The 13,405-nt window shown below is 34.9% G+C and overlaps 1 protein-coding gene across 1 annotated transcript in view; it reads right to left on the bottom strand.

Annotated features, from left to right (window-relative positions):
- The window catches only part of LOC145693505 (protein takeout-like), a 47,601-nt gene extending 36,141 nt beyond the window's left edge, over positions 1-11,460 (bottom strand). Inside the window, exons 1-2 of the mRNA XM_081769572.1 lie at positions 11,314-11,460; positions 6,396-6,488 (exon numbers count right to left, since the gene is read on the bottom strand). Of these exons, the coding sequence (XP_081625698.1) occupies positions 6,396-6,488; positions 11,314-11,383 (163 nt within the window). The 5' untranslated portion in view covers positions 11,384-11,460. The remainder of the gene's footprint in view (positions 1-6,395; positions 6,489-11,313) is intronic.
- Positions 11,461-13,405: the final 1,945 nt, after the last annotated feature.

Raw genomic sequence — 13,405 nt, 5'->3', positions numbered from 1 at the left:
ACAGTACCACAATGAATCTATTGTTTCCGGCTTGACGAGACTGATAACTTATTCCAGGGACGCTGAATCCATATTAAAAATGTTTCATATTATTTTTGTTCTAACAACTGTTTACAGACTGAAGGACTACAGGCAAATTAGTTCAATAGAACTTTCCATGTTTATATAGAGGCGGATCGAAGTGAAGAGTGGTGGGGCGACTTCCCCTGAAAGGCAACTCCTTTTTTTTCTTTTAACCTCAGTTCGTTTAACGATACAAAAAGCTGTGTGCACTCTTCCAACTAATACTAGTTTAAAGGAGTTAGTAGCAACAAATTTAAATACGTTGACTTCATTGTCGGAGTTGTTTTACGTTATACGGAAAGATCATTTAAGAACGTTATACGGAAAGATACAATGTTTATGTATATTGCGTGACGTTGAACGTCCTGGATTTCCGATACTCTCCCTTCAAATAACCCTTCTGTATTCACTAGTACATTTATGCAAAGCATAGTTGGAAGTTTGATGAAAGAAAGAGAAATTAGGAAACGCGTCACACAAAAAAGCATCGTAGTCTGAGATTCAATACCGTGTAAGTAGCATTTTACCAATTTTACAAGAGAGACCAAAAACTGTTTGAAAGCTAGCTTCAGCCTCATTATGCGTGGTATTACTTTAAGGGAATAACAGAGCCATTTGTCGTAATAAAGTGTACTACTTAACAACCTTGTTCGCCATGCTATACTGATTCTAATGGTATCAAAAACTCAAATTCGCCATAATTGCGAGATACGCGGTTTGAATTGCAAACGACGATAGCTAACAATTGTCCTTGGGATTGTGAGTCCACACACACAAAAATGAAAGGAAAACAGCATCAATGACAAAAAGTGGTTAAAACTATCGGAAATTAAACTTATTCTTTGAACAATCTACTTGTATTTTTAAAATCTTGATTCCTGCTACCATGTCTTCTGCATGGGGATTCTACACTGAAACCAGACGTAGTCGTAGTTATAGTAGATCTTTTGGTCTTGCTGGACTGAAAAGTGTGAAAATGGAACCTGAATCCATATTTTTCTAGTATGTCTTTTCTTCTTCCGATGACGTTACTTCCGACCTGGTTTCACCCACTTGGTTAACCACACTGACTTGAAATCACGTGGCGATAATATTGGATTGCAAATAGCGAACACCTATGAACTTCTACAATCAGTTAATAAATGGCGAAATATTGTGCAGAAGGTTTTGTTTACTAGACGTGGCAACAACCGAGCGATTTCAAGGACATGAAGTCGTTAGCAGCCAACGACAGGCGTGCTGTCTTCTCCTTTAGATGGTAGTGCAATGTGATTGGAGGATGATTCATTCATTGACATGACTTCATATCGTAATACTTTTGCTGTGGCATCTGGCGATAGGCAGAAGGACAGAATCAGTCTACAGACTCTCCATATTTATACAGTCTACAGACTCTCCAGATTGGAATATGATCTGTAGCTCACCCGGATCACTCAGTTAACAGCTAACGTCTTACTTACTATGCTACCAAGGCTCTACAAACTGATTTATATTTCTGTCCTTCATATTTCAAGAAAGAGTAATTTTGGGGAGTGACATTGCAAATACCACCAGAGCTCTATCGTGGCTATTTATTAGCTTATCCGATTTTTGCATGGGATACAAGGGGTTCGGTTCCCGGCGACAGTTCATGTGCTTTGAGTTCCACTTAAGCTGTAGGTCTACGTGTCATGTCCTTCACTGCTAAACGGAACGCTATATTGAAACCTAACTAATTAAATAACACCAGTCCAATTACCAAACACCTGATATAACAAGAATTGTTTACGTTGAACATGGGATATTTAAGCCAGGTGGCGGGAAATAAGGGACTTGCATCCATAATAATCTTAAATGGATTTTGTTTGTTAAATGTTCATTTCACTTCTTTCATACTTGTAGTAAATGGCGAATGTTTATAATGGAATGCCAGAGAATAATACTCCTAAGAAAGTAAATGAGGTCAACACCAAGTAACTAAAACAACTGACATTCATCGATTTTGTACTATCATTTCCGTAACAATCCACACGGTTTCTAATTTATTACTATACTATTGCACAGCAGTGTCTTAGTTTAACCCTATTTTGTTTAGAGTATTTATTTAAAACAAATCTTTAAAAAATATGAACTGACTTCCAAAAAAAAGGCACTAAAAGGCAAAAAATATTAAAAAGTTAAAATCAGACGATAATAATAACAATAATAATAATAAAGTACTTGAAAGCGGAGTATAATTTATTACTATTATCTATAAATAAATCAATAATAATAATAATAATAATAATAATAATAATAATAATAATAATAATAATAATAATAATAATAATAATAATAATAATAATAATAATATGAAGTCGTGCCAAGGTGAGATGCCTATATAAAATTATTTCGATGGCGACTTTGTAAGTCATTATATTTGATTTGGCATGACTTCAGAAACGTTTTATAGGTAGGCCTATAGTAGACCCTAATAAATTATTTTCTACTGTCAAACGGTTTATTATAGTCTGCTTTGAGCACTTTTATTATTTTTTTGCCCTTTAGTGTGTTTTTCAAGGTCGGTTAAGATTTTAAAAACTTTTCTATTTTTTTTACTTTTTAGTGGATTTTTAAAGCCGATTGTTTTTCTTTTAAAAAGTTCTTTTTTCCTGTTTTTAGTGAATTTTTGAAGTCAGTGTTATTTACAAAGATTTTTATTTTTTATTTTCTTCATTTCTTCCGTTAACCAGTAACTTAGAGACTCAAACTATAGGTAGAACAAACTCCTTATAAAATGAGTCTTCGCACAAAACAGTCGTGAAGAAGTGTGTAATAATCAATTGTCAAATTATTGAAATATCTTTTATTATTGTTGTAAGTAACATACTTACTTGAGAATAGCTCATTATATTAGTGGAATCCGCAACAAAATATCACGTAGTCTAAAATGTAGTTAGCCTCTTCCGCATGAGATGGCGTTACTGTTCTGAATCGTAAGGTATATCAGTAGCAGCGGGTTCGACCTAACATCATTTAACATCTGATAATGAAGGCTAATAAATATGTAAAGTGTTGGAATGCTTAGAATCAAACGTAAATTATTGTGCTGTGAAGATGAGTGAACTTGTCTCAAAAATGCGCTATATTTTGCACTTTTATTTCGGTAAAAATGCTAAGTTTTAAGTAGACATCTCTAACTCATTGCTACTGGGATGTAATATATTTCTATTCATAGATAAATTCATCTGAAATCATTTACTTACAAACTACTGAAGGAAATGGACGTTTTTCACTGATTAATTTCCTTTCTTTCTCACTAATTACAGTAATTACATGCAAATGTTCATATTACTAATTCCTGAGTGCTTTTCATATATTTTATGTCCATTTTGGCTATTTTATATGCCTATATTTAGTTTATGTTTTCTGGTTGGACTGCTTAAATATCCACTGCCTGATAATATCAAATCTATAGGTAGTCCTGGTTACCCATTCGTAGAACGCTTACATCTGGTATCAAAAGTCGAAGATTTGATGCTATGCTACGGGAGTTCGTGGCGGATGATATTGAGATTGAAGTAGAGAGATTCAAATGTGGGAACAGGAAGGTTTGAATTCCAATATATACGGTTAGAATTGGAGAAACAAATTACCAGAAAACATCCACACTCTGAGAAAAAAGTTATGAATTTGTGAAGCATAAGAATTAAACTTTCTCAGTCGAACATTTAGTAAGAGTTCAAGAAAAAAAAAATAGTCTCATTTCCTATGATTTTCTTTACATGCTAAATGGTGTTTGATAAAAGCGAAATGGTTTGTAATTAAATTTGTATACTCTCCCACCAAAAATTGAACCCGGCACCTACTCCAGAAACCGACCATGTTCAACAAAGACACAAGCGCTAACCACTTTTTAAAACTTAATTTCTCTAATTGTCACTGTTCTTACTACATTTCGCTTTTTCCCAATAGACTTGAAGAACAGAAACTCAAACACTGAAACAGGGGCCGCGGTGGCTCAGTGGTAGAGCGTTCACCTGTTTTCCTTGGGGTCCCGGGTTTGATCCCAGCCCCCGCCAAGTGAACTTTGTGGTGGACAAACACCGTGTGCGTGGGTTTTCTCGGGGTTCTCCCGTTTCCTCCCACTTTCTTCATTCCACTATTTCATTCATCACTCATAATCACCGTCTCCTTTAGCCTAACCGGCATAAGCACTAGGTTAGCGGGGATGGCTCTACTAGAATAGAAGGAGAGCGTGTAGAAGATCGACGCTAACGTGCAAATAAGATTTTCCATAGTGTACGTTGGCTTTAGATCATTCTAACTCTATAACCTGTTATCATATTTCGTTTTCTAACTAATCTAGGTTAGTACTTTACGAATACATATACGTATTATGTCTATAGCTTGGATTCTTGGTGGAGGACTACTTGTGAAATCTTGTAGTGCTTCAAACACTGAACTTGCTCGCCCACCATACACCTTAAACATTGTTTCATTTTTAACATATTACAACGCCTGTTTGAGTATTTATAATAATTAACCATTCCCAATGGAAGTAATAGTATATTTCCAATTTCCATGCTTTGAAAGTGATGGTATTCTTGAGGTATGGGAGATGAACATGGTTCGTAAAGTGGCGTTGCCCATGGGTGACTGGTTACGTCGTGGTTTCATACCCGAGAGGTTCGAAAGCTAGTTCAGAAATATGTGAATCTAATAATTCCTCATTTAGTGTGAGTTAATATCTTTCTCTTCCTGCGCAACATTCTGATACTTAAAAAAAAAAAGAAAAAAAGAAACCTTATTTTGACAACTGTGCGTGTGATGCTCCCAACTTTTATTGAGACCCTATGATTCTCATTATGTTTCAGAAATCACAATTCTACTTACAAATATGGATACCATCCGATCTTTTGTTTCTCCAATTCTAAATTTGTATCCGTGAATGTACCCCTCTCTGTCCTGATACTTTAATCTTTCTGCCTCCTCTCTCTCTGTCTGTCTCTCTCTCAGTGTCGTCTATCACAAACTCATATGGCCTGCGATCAAACGTCCGACTTTTAAAAGCACATGAAAGCCTCTATCGATGGGTATTGTGATTGCCTATAGGTTCGTTTTTGGTAGGATTCCATATTTAGGCACTTCAGGAAACATTGACACAAAAGCCAGTGAAACAGTCGCTTTCGTTCCGAAAACTTATATCTCGAAAATGCTTTTTGGAGTGGACGACCAATCACAAAAAAGATGAATGATATTGTGGCAAAAGTTGAGCAAGATTTGTAGGTAAACAGTCATGACTTCTTCAATGATCTAAACACCTATCATTAGTGTATGCAACACGCCTTACTACGTTGAATTTCAGGTTGCAGCATATTTTAGGGTAGTTTTTATCTCACTTTGCCAGAATTAATTTTAAAAAATAATTAATAAATTAATACATTCTCACTTCCTTCATATGTTTATCCTTCCTTGGGTATGGTATTTGGATTTCAGAAAACCTAATCGAAATATGAAAATTGGTTCTTGAGATAATCGCATACAACATATACGCATATTCACACATACAGATCAAACTGAGAATCTCCTTTTTTATTTTCGCGAAGTCGGTTTAAAATATATCTAATACGCGCGAAGACAAAAAAATGATCTTCACTAAACAGTTTTTTCTTCCTTATGAGTAGCTTTTTCGTCGATATTACTTACAGCCTATGATTCTAACTTCATCTATCGTTAAGACTATGATTTGAAAGGTAGCATACAGGAAGTATAATAATAATAATAATAATAATAATCATGATGATGATAATAGTGGCCCTGCGTGGCGTAGTGACTAATGCTCTTGCCTTTGGTGCGAACGATCACAGGGTCGATCCCTAGTGACGACACTCGATTCCTAGTGTGCTCATCGAGGGACGTCATCCCTCATGTACCTGACGGGCTAAATGGCCATAGGTGCCGAGGTCCAGAAATCTAGTCCCTAATCCTAATCCTAATCCTACTACTACTACTACTAATGATAATAATAATAATAATAATAATAATAATAATAATAATAATAATAATAATAATAATATCCATGATATATTGAGATATGTGAGATATGGGTTCTTTCATATTCATAAAGATAATTTTTGGTTTGATTTTAGTAACTAGAAAGCCAAGGCACCATGAAAGAGTTATAACCTTTTCCCTAGAACAACGTAGTGGATAGTCTGCTTTAGTAGATGTTTCACTCTCTTATCCTTTAGAATATAACTGGCTCTCAAAGCTGCTTAAATTTGTCAGAAGCCTATACAAATAAATAAGTAACACACACGGACATTAAGGTTCAAGTATATATTGTTGCTAATATTAAACTGTTTACTTACCGTCCGCAGTTTGTCTCAGTATTGTCATAGCCAGCTCGGTAACGCATTCATTGAATTTGGGGTCATCTTGGCGACATGGAGTGATCCAGTTGGCTGAAATTAGAAAAATGATAAAAGTTATTCCACCTGCAAATCATTTTAAAAACTTATAAGTTACGTTGTTACTTGTTCATATTAATCTAGTGTTTATAATGATCTTTATGATTCCTGGTCAATAATTCAATACAATAACATTAGGTACTTCAATTCACTTTTCTTATTTTCTTTTTCTTTTTGCAATACACATTTATTTCGAAAGAACGGTACTTTATTTATTTATTTATTTATTTATTTATTTGAAAATATAGTCATTCGGAACCTACACTTTCTTTACGCTATTCAAGTAACACATGGATTCCGTGATCAGGTTCTTTTTAGGCGATGAAACTATCGAGCCATTTATTTTACACGTATAAAGTTCTGCATTGTTTTTCTTAAAAAAAAAAAAAATGCTGCATCGACCGAAGCAAATGGTATTAATCTGAAAGAGCGATGTCTCGTAAATATGGCGTACGGGATAGGACTCTCATTAAAGTGCTTGAAAGACCCTTCTCTAGGTTTCCCATATGTGGTCTGGCATTGTCATATAGAAAAATAACTGACCACGTTTTTAGGCATATTTTGGACATCTTTCTTTGAGTACTCGCTTAAAATTGAGTAAATGTGTTCGGTAGCATTCTGAATTAACTGTTTGACTCAGTTGCAGCAGTTCATAACACACTATATCGACTTGTTTCCATGAAATCCTCACATGACCTTATTTCCATAAATATTCTGTTGATATTGATCTTTCATGTTGTAAGTGGCGTTGGTGTTTCGCCGGAACGCACCATATTTTCCTGCGCTTTGGATTATCATAAATAATTCACATTTTATCGAGAATCACAACTCGATGCACAAACGACATTCCCTTTTTGTGTTTGAAACGGCAATTCACAAATGGTTAAATGTTTGGCAATGTCTCATTCTGTCAATTCATGTAGCTATGTCATTTCTAGATCATTCCCATCACTTTTAAACGTTTACTAACAGTTGGCGCATTGACATTTAGTGTTTCAGATAACTGTTAAAGCGTCTGAGACGAATATTTTTCTAGTAATATCTTTAATTCTTGATGTTCATAATGACCGGATGGTATTTGTCACTCACATGAAAATAATCTTTAAATTGTTTAAACGAATTTCAGTATTTTTTTTAAAAAAAAAAAGATAGAACATGACTCCACTTGCAACAGGGGCGGATCCAGAAGGGATTTGTGGGGGGGGGTTGTAATACTGCTACTTAGAGCTAGTTTTAAGAGCTCCAAACTCTGGTATGGGATTTATTTAAATATAAAATATGAAAGTTTTCTCTTCTGACGGAGGCTATCGCCCCCCTGGATCCGCCACTAACTTGCAAACCATGACTTTCAGCTGCAGATTTCTTGAGATAAAAGCAGTCCTGCAAGTGCTGTTTTTCAGTTCAAATCCTATTATTTTCAAGGCAATAAATAATTATCCTCTTTTCACTTTATTCTAAGGTCATGGGCTAGTATTGAGCCTAATAACAGTACTTATATATACATCTAGTGTAGGTTTCCTCTTTGTGCAAATAGTACAACTACTAATGACCGTTTACACAGTTTCCCCCCCTACAACCTCTTTCAAATAACATGCAAGTAGTCTCAAACGTTTGTGCATTGTTTGTGCACGTTTCTGAACATAAGTCTGGCATTTGTGGAGAAAGCAATTTTAAGATAATCAAAAATGAATTTGAAGGGGGCTGTCTGAACATCAGCCTCCCAACCCCATCTGCTATCGCCAAAATGTCCTCAATCGCTAGTGTATCACTTATGCTCGGTTGTGCAGGCAAGAGTTTCGTTTGCGCATGAAACGAAATGTAAAATATTGGCGTCTCAGTGTTAGATACCAGCCTTCTCACCAACGCCGATTGGCGCCAAAATGGTCTAAACCGTAAGTGGATTGTGAATGCAAAATTTTTGTTTGTGTATAAAAAGAACTCCAAGATTTTGAGCACCAGTTCTTCAACTCACCGATTAGCCAAACCGTGCCGTGGGAGGGGATGTCGAGGTAAGGGGAAACAAAATTCGGGAGAGATAAAAGGAAAAAGATAGGAAAAATTACTTGCAATATATGTATGGGGGCCCCGTAAATTACTCGCGACCCGGCGCTGATTTTCCACGGCACGGCACTGCGATTAGCATCAAAATGGATTCGATTCCTCAGCCTAGCCTAGAAGAACTATAACTATTGGAACCAAACTAGCAAGATTTCTAGCTCTTCGACCTATGAAAAAGGTCTAACAATACTTTTATCTATTTACATATATAAAGGGGAACAGGGACATAGTACATAAAATTTGTCATAATGGAACAAAACTTGCAAAATTTATTCTCCATGACGCATTGAAAAGTAAAATAATACTTGGCGGGAGCAGAGGGAACACAATTCCATGATTCGGCTCTTAAGTTTAGTATAAGAGTGAAATGATTCAAACCAATTAGCAGGACCTGTAGTTCTTCAACCTACAATAGAGGTCTGTACGGGCCGGAATTTTTAGTCTGGGCCCGGCCCGGCTCGTAAATTTAGCATTTAAAACCCGAGTACGGCCGAGCTCCTGCGATAATTAAATGAGCTCGAAATAAGCCAGAATTACGGAAACTTAATAATTAACTCAAAATTGCATTTTTACTTACAGTAATTTAAGATTTAATTTTGCAGTTGTGCTTTAAAACTTCTCCAAAAAAAAAAAAAAAAAAAAGTGCAATAAATATCGTTGTATAGTATAATTACAAAGTTAGGCCCGAAAAGGCCTGAAAAATATGGTTGTATATTTAAAAATTTACGGTCCGTGCCCAGCCCGGGATCGAAGTAATACACGCTTTGTTGGTCCGAGTCTGACCCGCGGACCGGGTCGGGCTTAAGCCCGCGAGTTGGGCCCGAGCCCGTGCAGATCTCTAGCCTACAATTAGATATTATTAGTATTATTATTATTATTATTATTAACTTATATATTTACATATACAAGGTGGAAAGAGTAATTAAAAAGTTTATTGGATAAAAAAAGGCAACTAACATCTGAAATATATTGACAGCGTTAAGGAAGAAACATTTAAAACCTTTGTAAGCACTGATATAACTAATTTGGATCCATGAAACGAGGATTTCCTATGAATAATTCTAATCATTGCGACGGCAGTTGACAAATACGTTCCGATGACGAATTTATTTGAGTCAAACTTTTCTTCGTTATGCTTTGTGTAAAAGATTTCTAGACTGCTGTTAAGGTTAATATTATACATTTGCCAAAAAGTATTTGAGGAATTATATCCTGTTAAACTGCATTAAACATTAAGTGTTACCCAAAGCTTGATTTCGTGTGCATTGAGTTTCTTATAATAAGTCTAAGTGTGTGTTTGTGAATATTAACAGCTAGCAAGCGCAAATATTTATCGAAACTTGACTCTTGCTTGACTAGATATTGGTAACACATTATAAAGTAAAAAATTCGTTTATTTTTTTTTAGAAAATATATGATTTGAAGATATTAACCAAAACTATCTGAAATTGTACAAATAAAGCATGTTTAAAACGGTATAACCTTTCCAAGAAACAGAGTGATCTTCAATGGAATGCATTCAAATTTTGGGACATTCATCTTATATAACATATTCATTTACTTTTACAAGAACTATATAAACTAGAGTACCTTCGATGTTAAACGGTTAGCGTACGTGCCTTTGTCGTGGGAGACCTGGGTTCGATTCCCGGTGGGAGCTCAGGTGGTTCGGATTCCACGTTAATCCGAAGTAAGTCCACGTCTCATACAGCCTCGCTGCTGAACGGGACGTTAATCTCAAAATCAACAATTATACAAACAAAGTGCAAATGGAAGAACACAGTGTAGTAAAGACGACTACCAACGAACTAATCATTAAAAATAGATTATGTGGTTCTGCAGACAAATCTTTAAATATCTTTCATCCCAACTATTTTAATTTTAGAAGTAAATAATATCTTCAACCTAAAGTTGTGAATTCACAGCATACTGACCACCAGTGCCTACTGGTATACGCTTATTCCAAACAGTGATACAGTAGACTCTTGTTAATTCAATCCTTAGTGGCCCGTCCCAACATATGGCGTCTGCCCCATAACGTTGCAACAACCTATCAACAATTGCATTTGTTTACACTGTAGTGGCGGGAAAATACCTACAATACTATTGTGGCTTCTGTTTATTGTTGCTTGTAAAGTGATTTCATGATAACGCATGCAACCCTCGAGCATATTCATTGATTCAATTGAAAATTTGGAGCATGCTTCATAGTGAGTAATGATCTGAGTACAACCTCAAGCATTACGTTTCTCTATTTTCCTGTGATAACGTATATAACCTTATTTTTAGTAAAATATAGTACTGTAGTAGGTTTGTGTTAAATTTCTTAGCTAAATTACTTTCGCTAATCCAGCACCTCTTTTAGCAAGAAATGGCCGGATTAGCGAGAGAATTTGGTGTATTTAAATGAAATCTCTATTTGATAACTCGTAGATCGGCTAATTTACGTCGCTAACACCTTTAACGAAACTCCGGGATGACTTAGTAAACAAAATACTATTGATCTGAGTGAAATTTGTGATATGTGTGACATTTTATGTCCCCGTCTGAAAAATGAACACCAAACTAGTTGACAGTGTACAGTACGTCTTTATGACTCAGTAAATCACAAACGTTTAAAATGTCAGAAAGACCATTTTGTAAGCTTTGAAGAAAGACGCTGCATCATGGATTAATTATTCCTGTTTAATCAATTTCTTCAAATTTGAAAACGTAATTGTATATTAAATAGGAGTGATAAGATAAAAGGATGAGTACTTACGAATGGATTGTGAATATACTAATTGGGAAAGCACACACGTTGTAACAAAGATAATGAAAAGTCGTCCCATTGTTGTAAAAGGTTCACTGTGTGAATGTTTCTTCGACAAGAGATAAATCTGTTCTGTTACAAGATGTTCGTTCTTGAAACTTAAATTATAAACTTTTTTTTTTCTTTTCTTTAACTTAAACGTTGGGAAAAAAGAAGGTGAAAACAATTAAATTATGATTGAATAACACATGTCATGTGGTACTTAGTATATTAGAAAGAAACGAACATAAATTTTTGGAGGTCACACTGGATATATACATAATGTATAGTACAGGTTTGTAGCGAAACCAGTTTTTTTGTAAGCTTCCAGCTGAAAATGTGTGTCAGGAGGAAGATTGTTGTTTCACTTTCGGTCAAGGTCGTTTTCGCTTAATTATATACTATATTCCTCCTCTCTCAGGGAAATAAACAAAGCTTTATGGCGTTATCTGACAAGGAAATGCACTTAAATGCCAATGTAATTCATTATCTTAATATCTAATATACTCCCATCCTTACGATGAGTGTATTTATTCAGAAATAATGAAAGATTTATTGTTCATTTTAGTCATTACGGTAATTTTTTTGAACTTCAGGTGATTACGGTACAAGGAGATGTCATCATGTCTTTTATGTTAAAGAAATAAAAAAAGCTAAGACCAATATGTGAATGATTTAGAGCCAGAATGATCCAGCTCCACCATCGAACATGCAAATTTATGCTTATATATACTAATATATAGTTAATTATATCCTCTACCCCACTGTAGATATTTTTTTCAGTTAGAAACCCACATTGTGGTTTGGAAACAATTTTAGGTCCCTCGGATTACATCGTAGGTCAAAATCATCAAGACAGTAAGAATTATTATTATATGTTAAATAATATGCACAATGCTGAAATTCCATGTATTATTCACATATTTAAACACCACAAAAACTACTTTTATCCTATAAAACCATCTTTTCTTGTACAGAACATTCCTTTCAAGACTAGTCGGTACCACGTGCTACTTTGGTCTATGTGATCGCAGGTCTGGTTCCTCGTAGGATAGTGGTTCGGATTGAAACTTAATCTGTAGGTCCATGTCCCATATAACTCGATGCTATGAAGAGGCGCTAAACTTCAACTGATATACTGACCGTATCTTGAAACTCCGAGTAATATGATGCACTTAATGTATCATCTTTGCTGCAAAGGGACTTAAAATTTGAGTTAATCATTCATTCATTCTACTTCCAACAGAAATTGAAATATTATTTTCTTGTTACTGTACTGTGATAAGTCTATCTTCTTCTGGAGTATCTTGGGCCCTTTATATATATAATACTTGGATGCAATAAACTACTCTTTTTCAATAGCTCTGAGCTTCAACCACCATCTTTAAAGGTGCCTGGGGTAACCCGGAGCAAGTAAATGGGGGTAGAGATCATACATCATCCATCAGGGCTAAAGTAAGGGAAATTAGGATAGAGCCTTTAACTTTATACGCAGGTGTTGGTCATTTTTGCATCAATCCTGTAAGGAGGATACCTATTACTTTAAGATGCGATGATTTCAAGTTTGAGGCATTTGCAATAAAAGGACGAATGTTACTTCTCCATTTTTTTGTCTTTCCAAATCTGGCTGTTATCAAGTTCACTGAAAAATAATTTTGTAATTAAATTGCCAAACTTGAATGTAAAATCATTAACCCTTCATTTTGTAAGTTGATATACATTTCCTAAGATTAAATTACAAAATGTGCTTTTTTTATTACAAATTTACAGTAAATTTATAAGAATGTATGATTTTCTTATTGATAAAAATGTTGTATTACACAATTTTATATTTTAGTAATTTTACTTTATAAGTGTAAACTGATTTACATAGAGGAGTGGCAAACTGATTGCCACCGTTTTCTGTAAATATACCTATGAATTTTTTTTACAGTGTTCACTTGCAATCCAAAAGGTAGAAGAGAAATAACAATACAGCTTCATTACTCTCTAACTAGAGGAAATTAAAAAAAAAGATCATTTCGCCATGTACAGAATTTAATCACTTTTGTGTCATGATCAT

Source organism: Thermobia domestica, chromosome 8, assembly GCF_964235325.1.
Source record: "Thermobia domestica chromosome 8, izTheDome1.hap1.1, whole genome shotgun sequence".
In the NCBI taxonomy this organism is placed as follows: domain Eukaryota; kingdom Metazoa; phylum Arthropoda; class Insecta; order Zygentoma; family Lepismatidae; genus Thermobia; species Thermobia domestica.
This window is presented reverse-complemented; position numbering and strand designations above follow the sequence as displayed.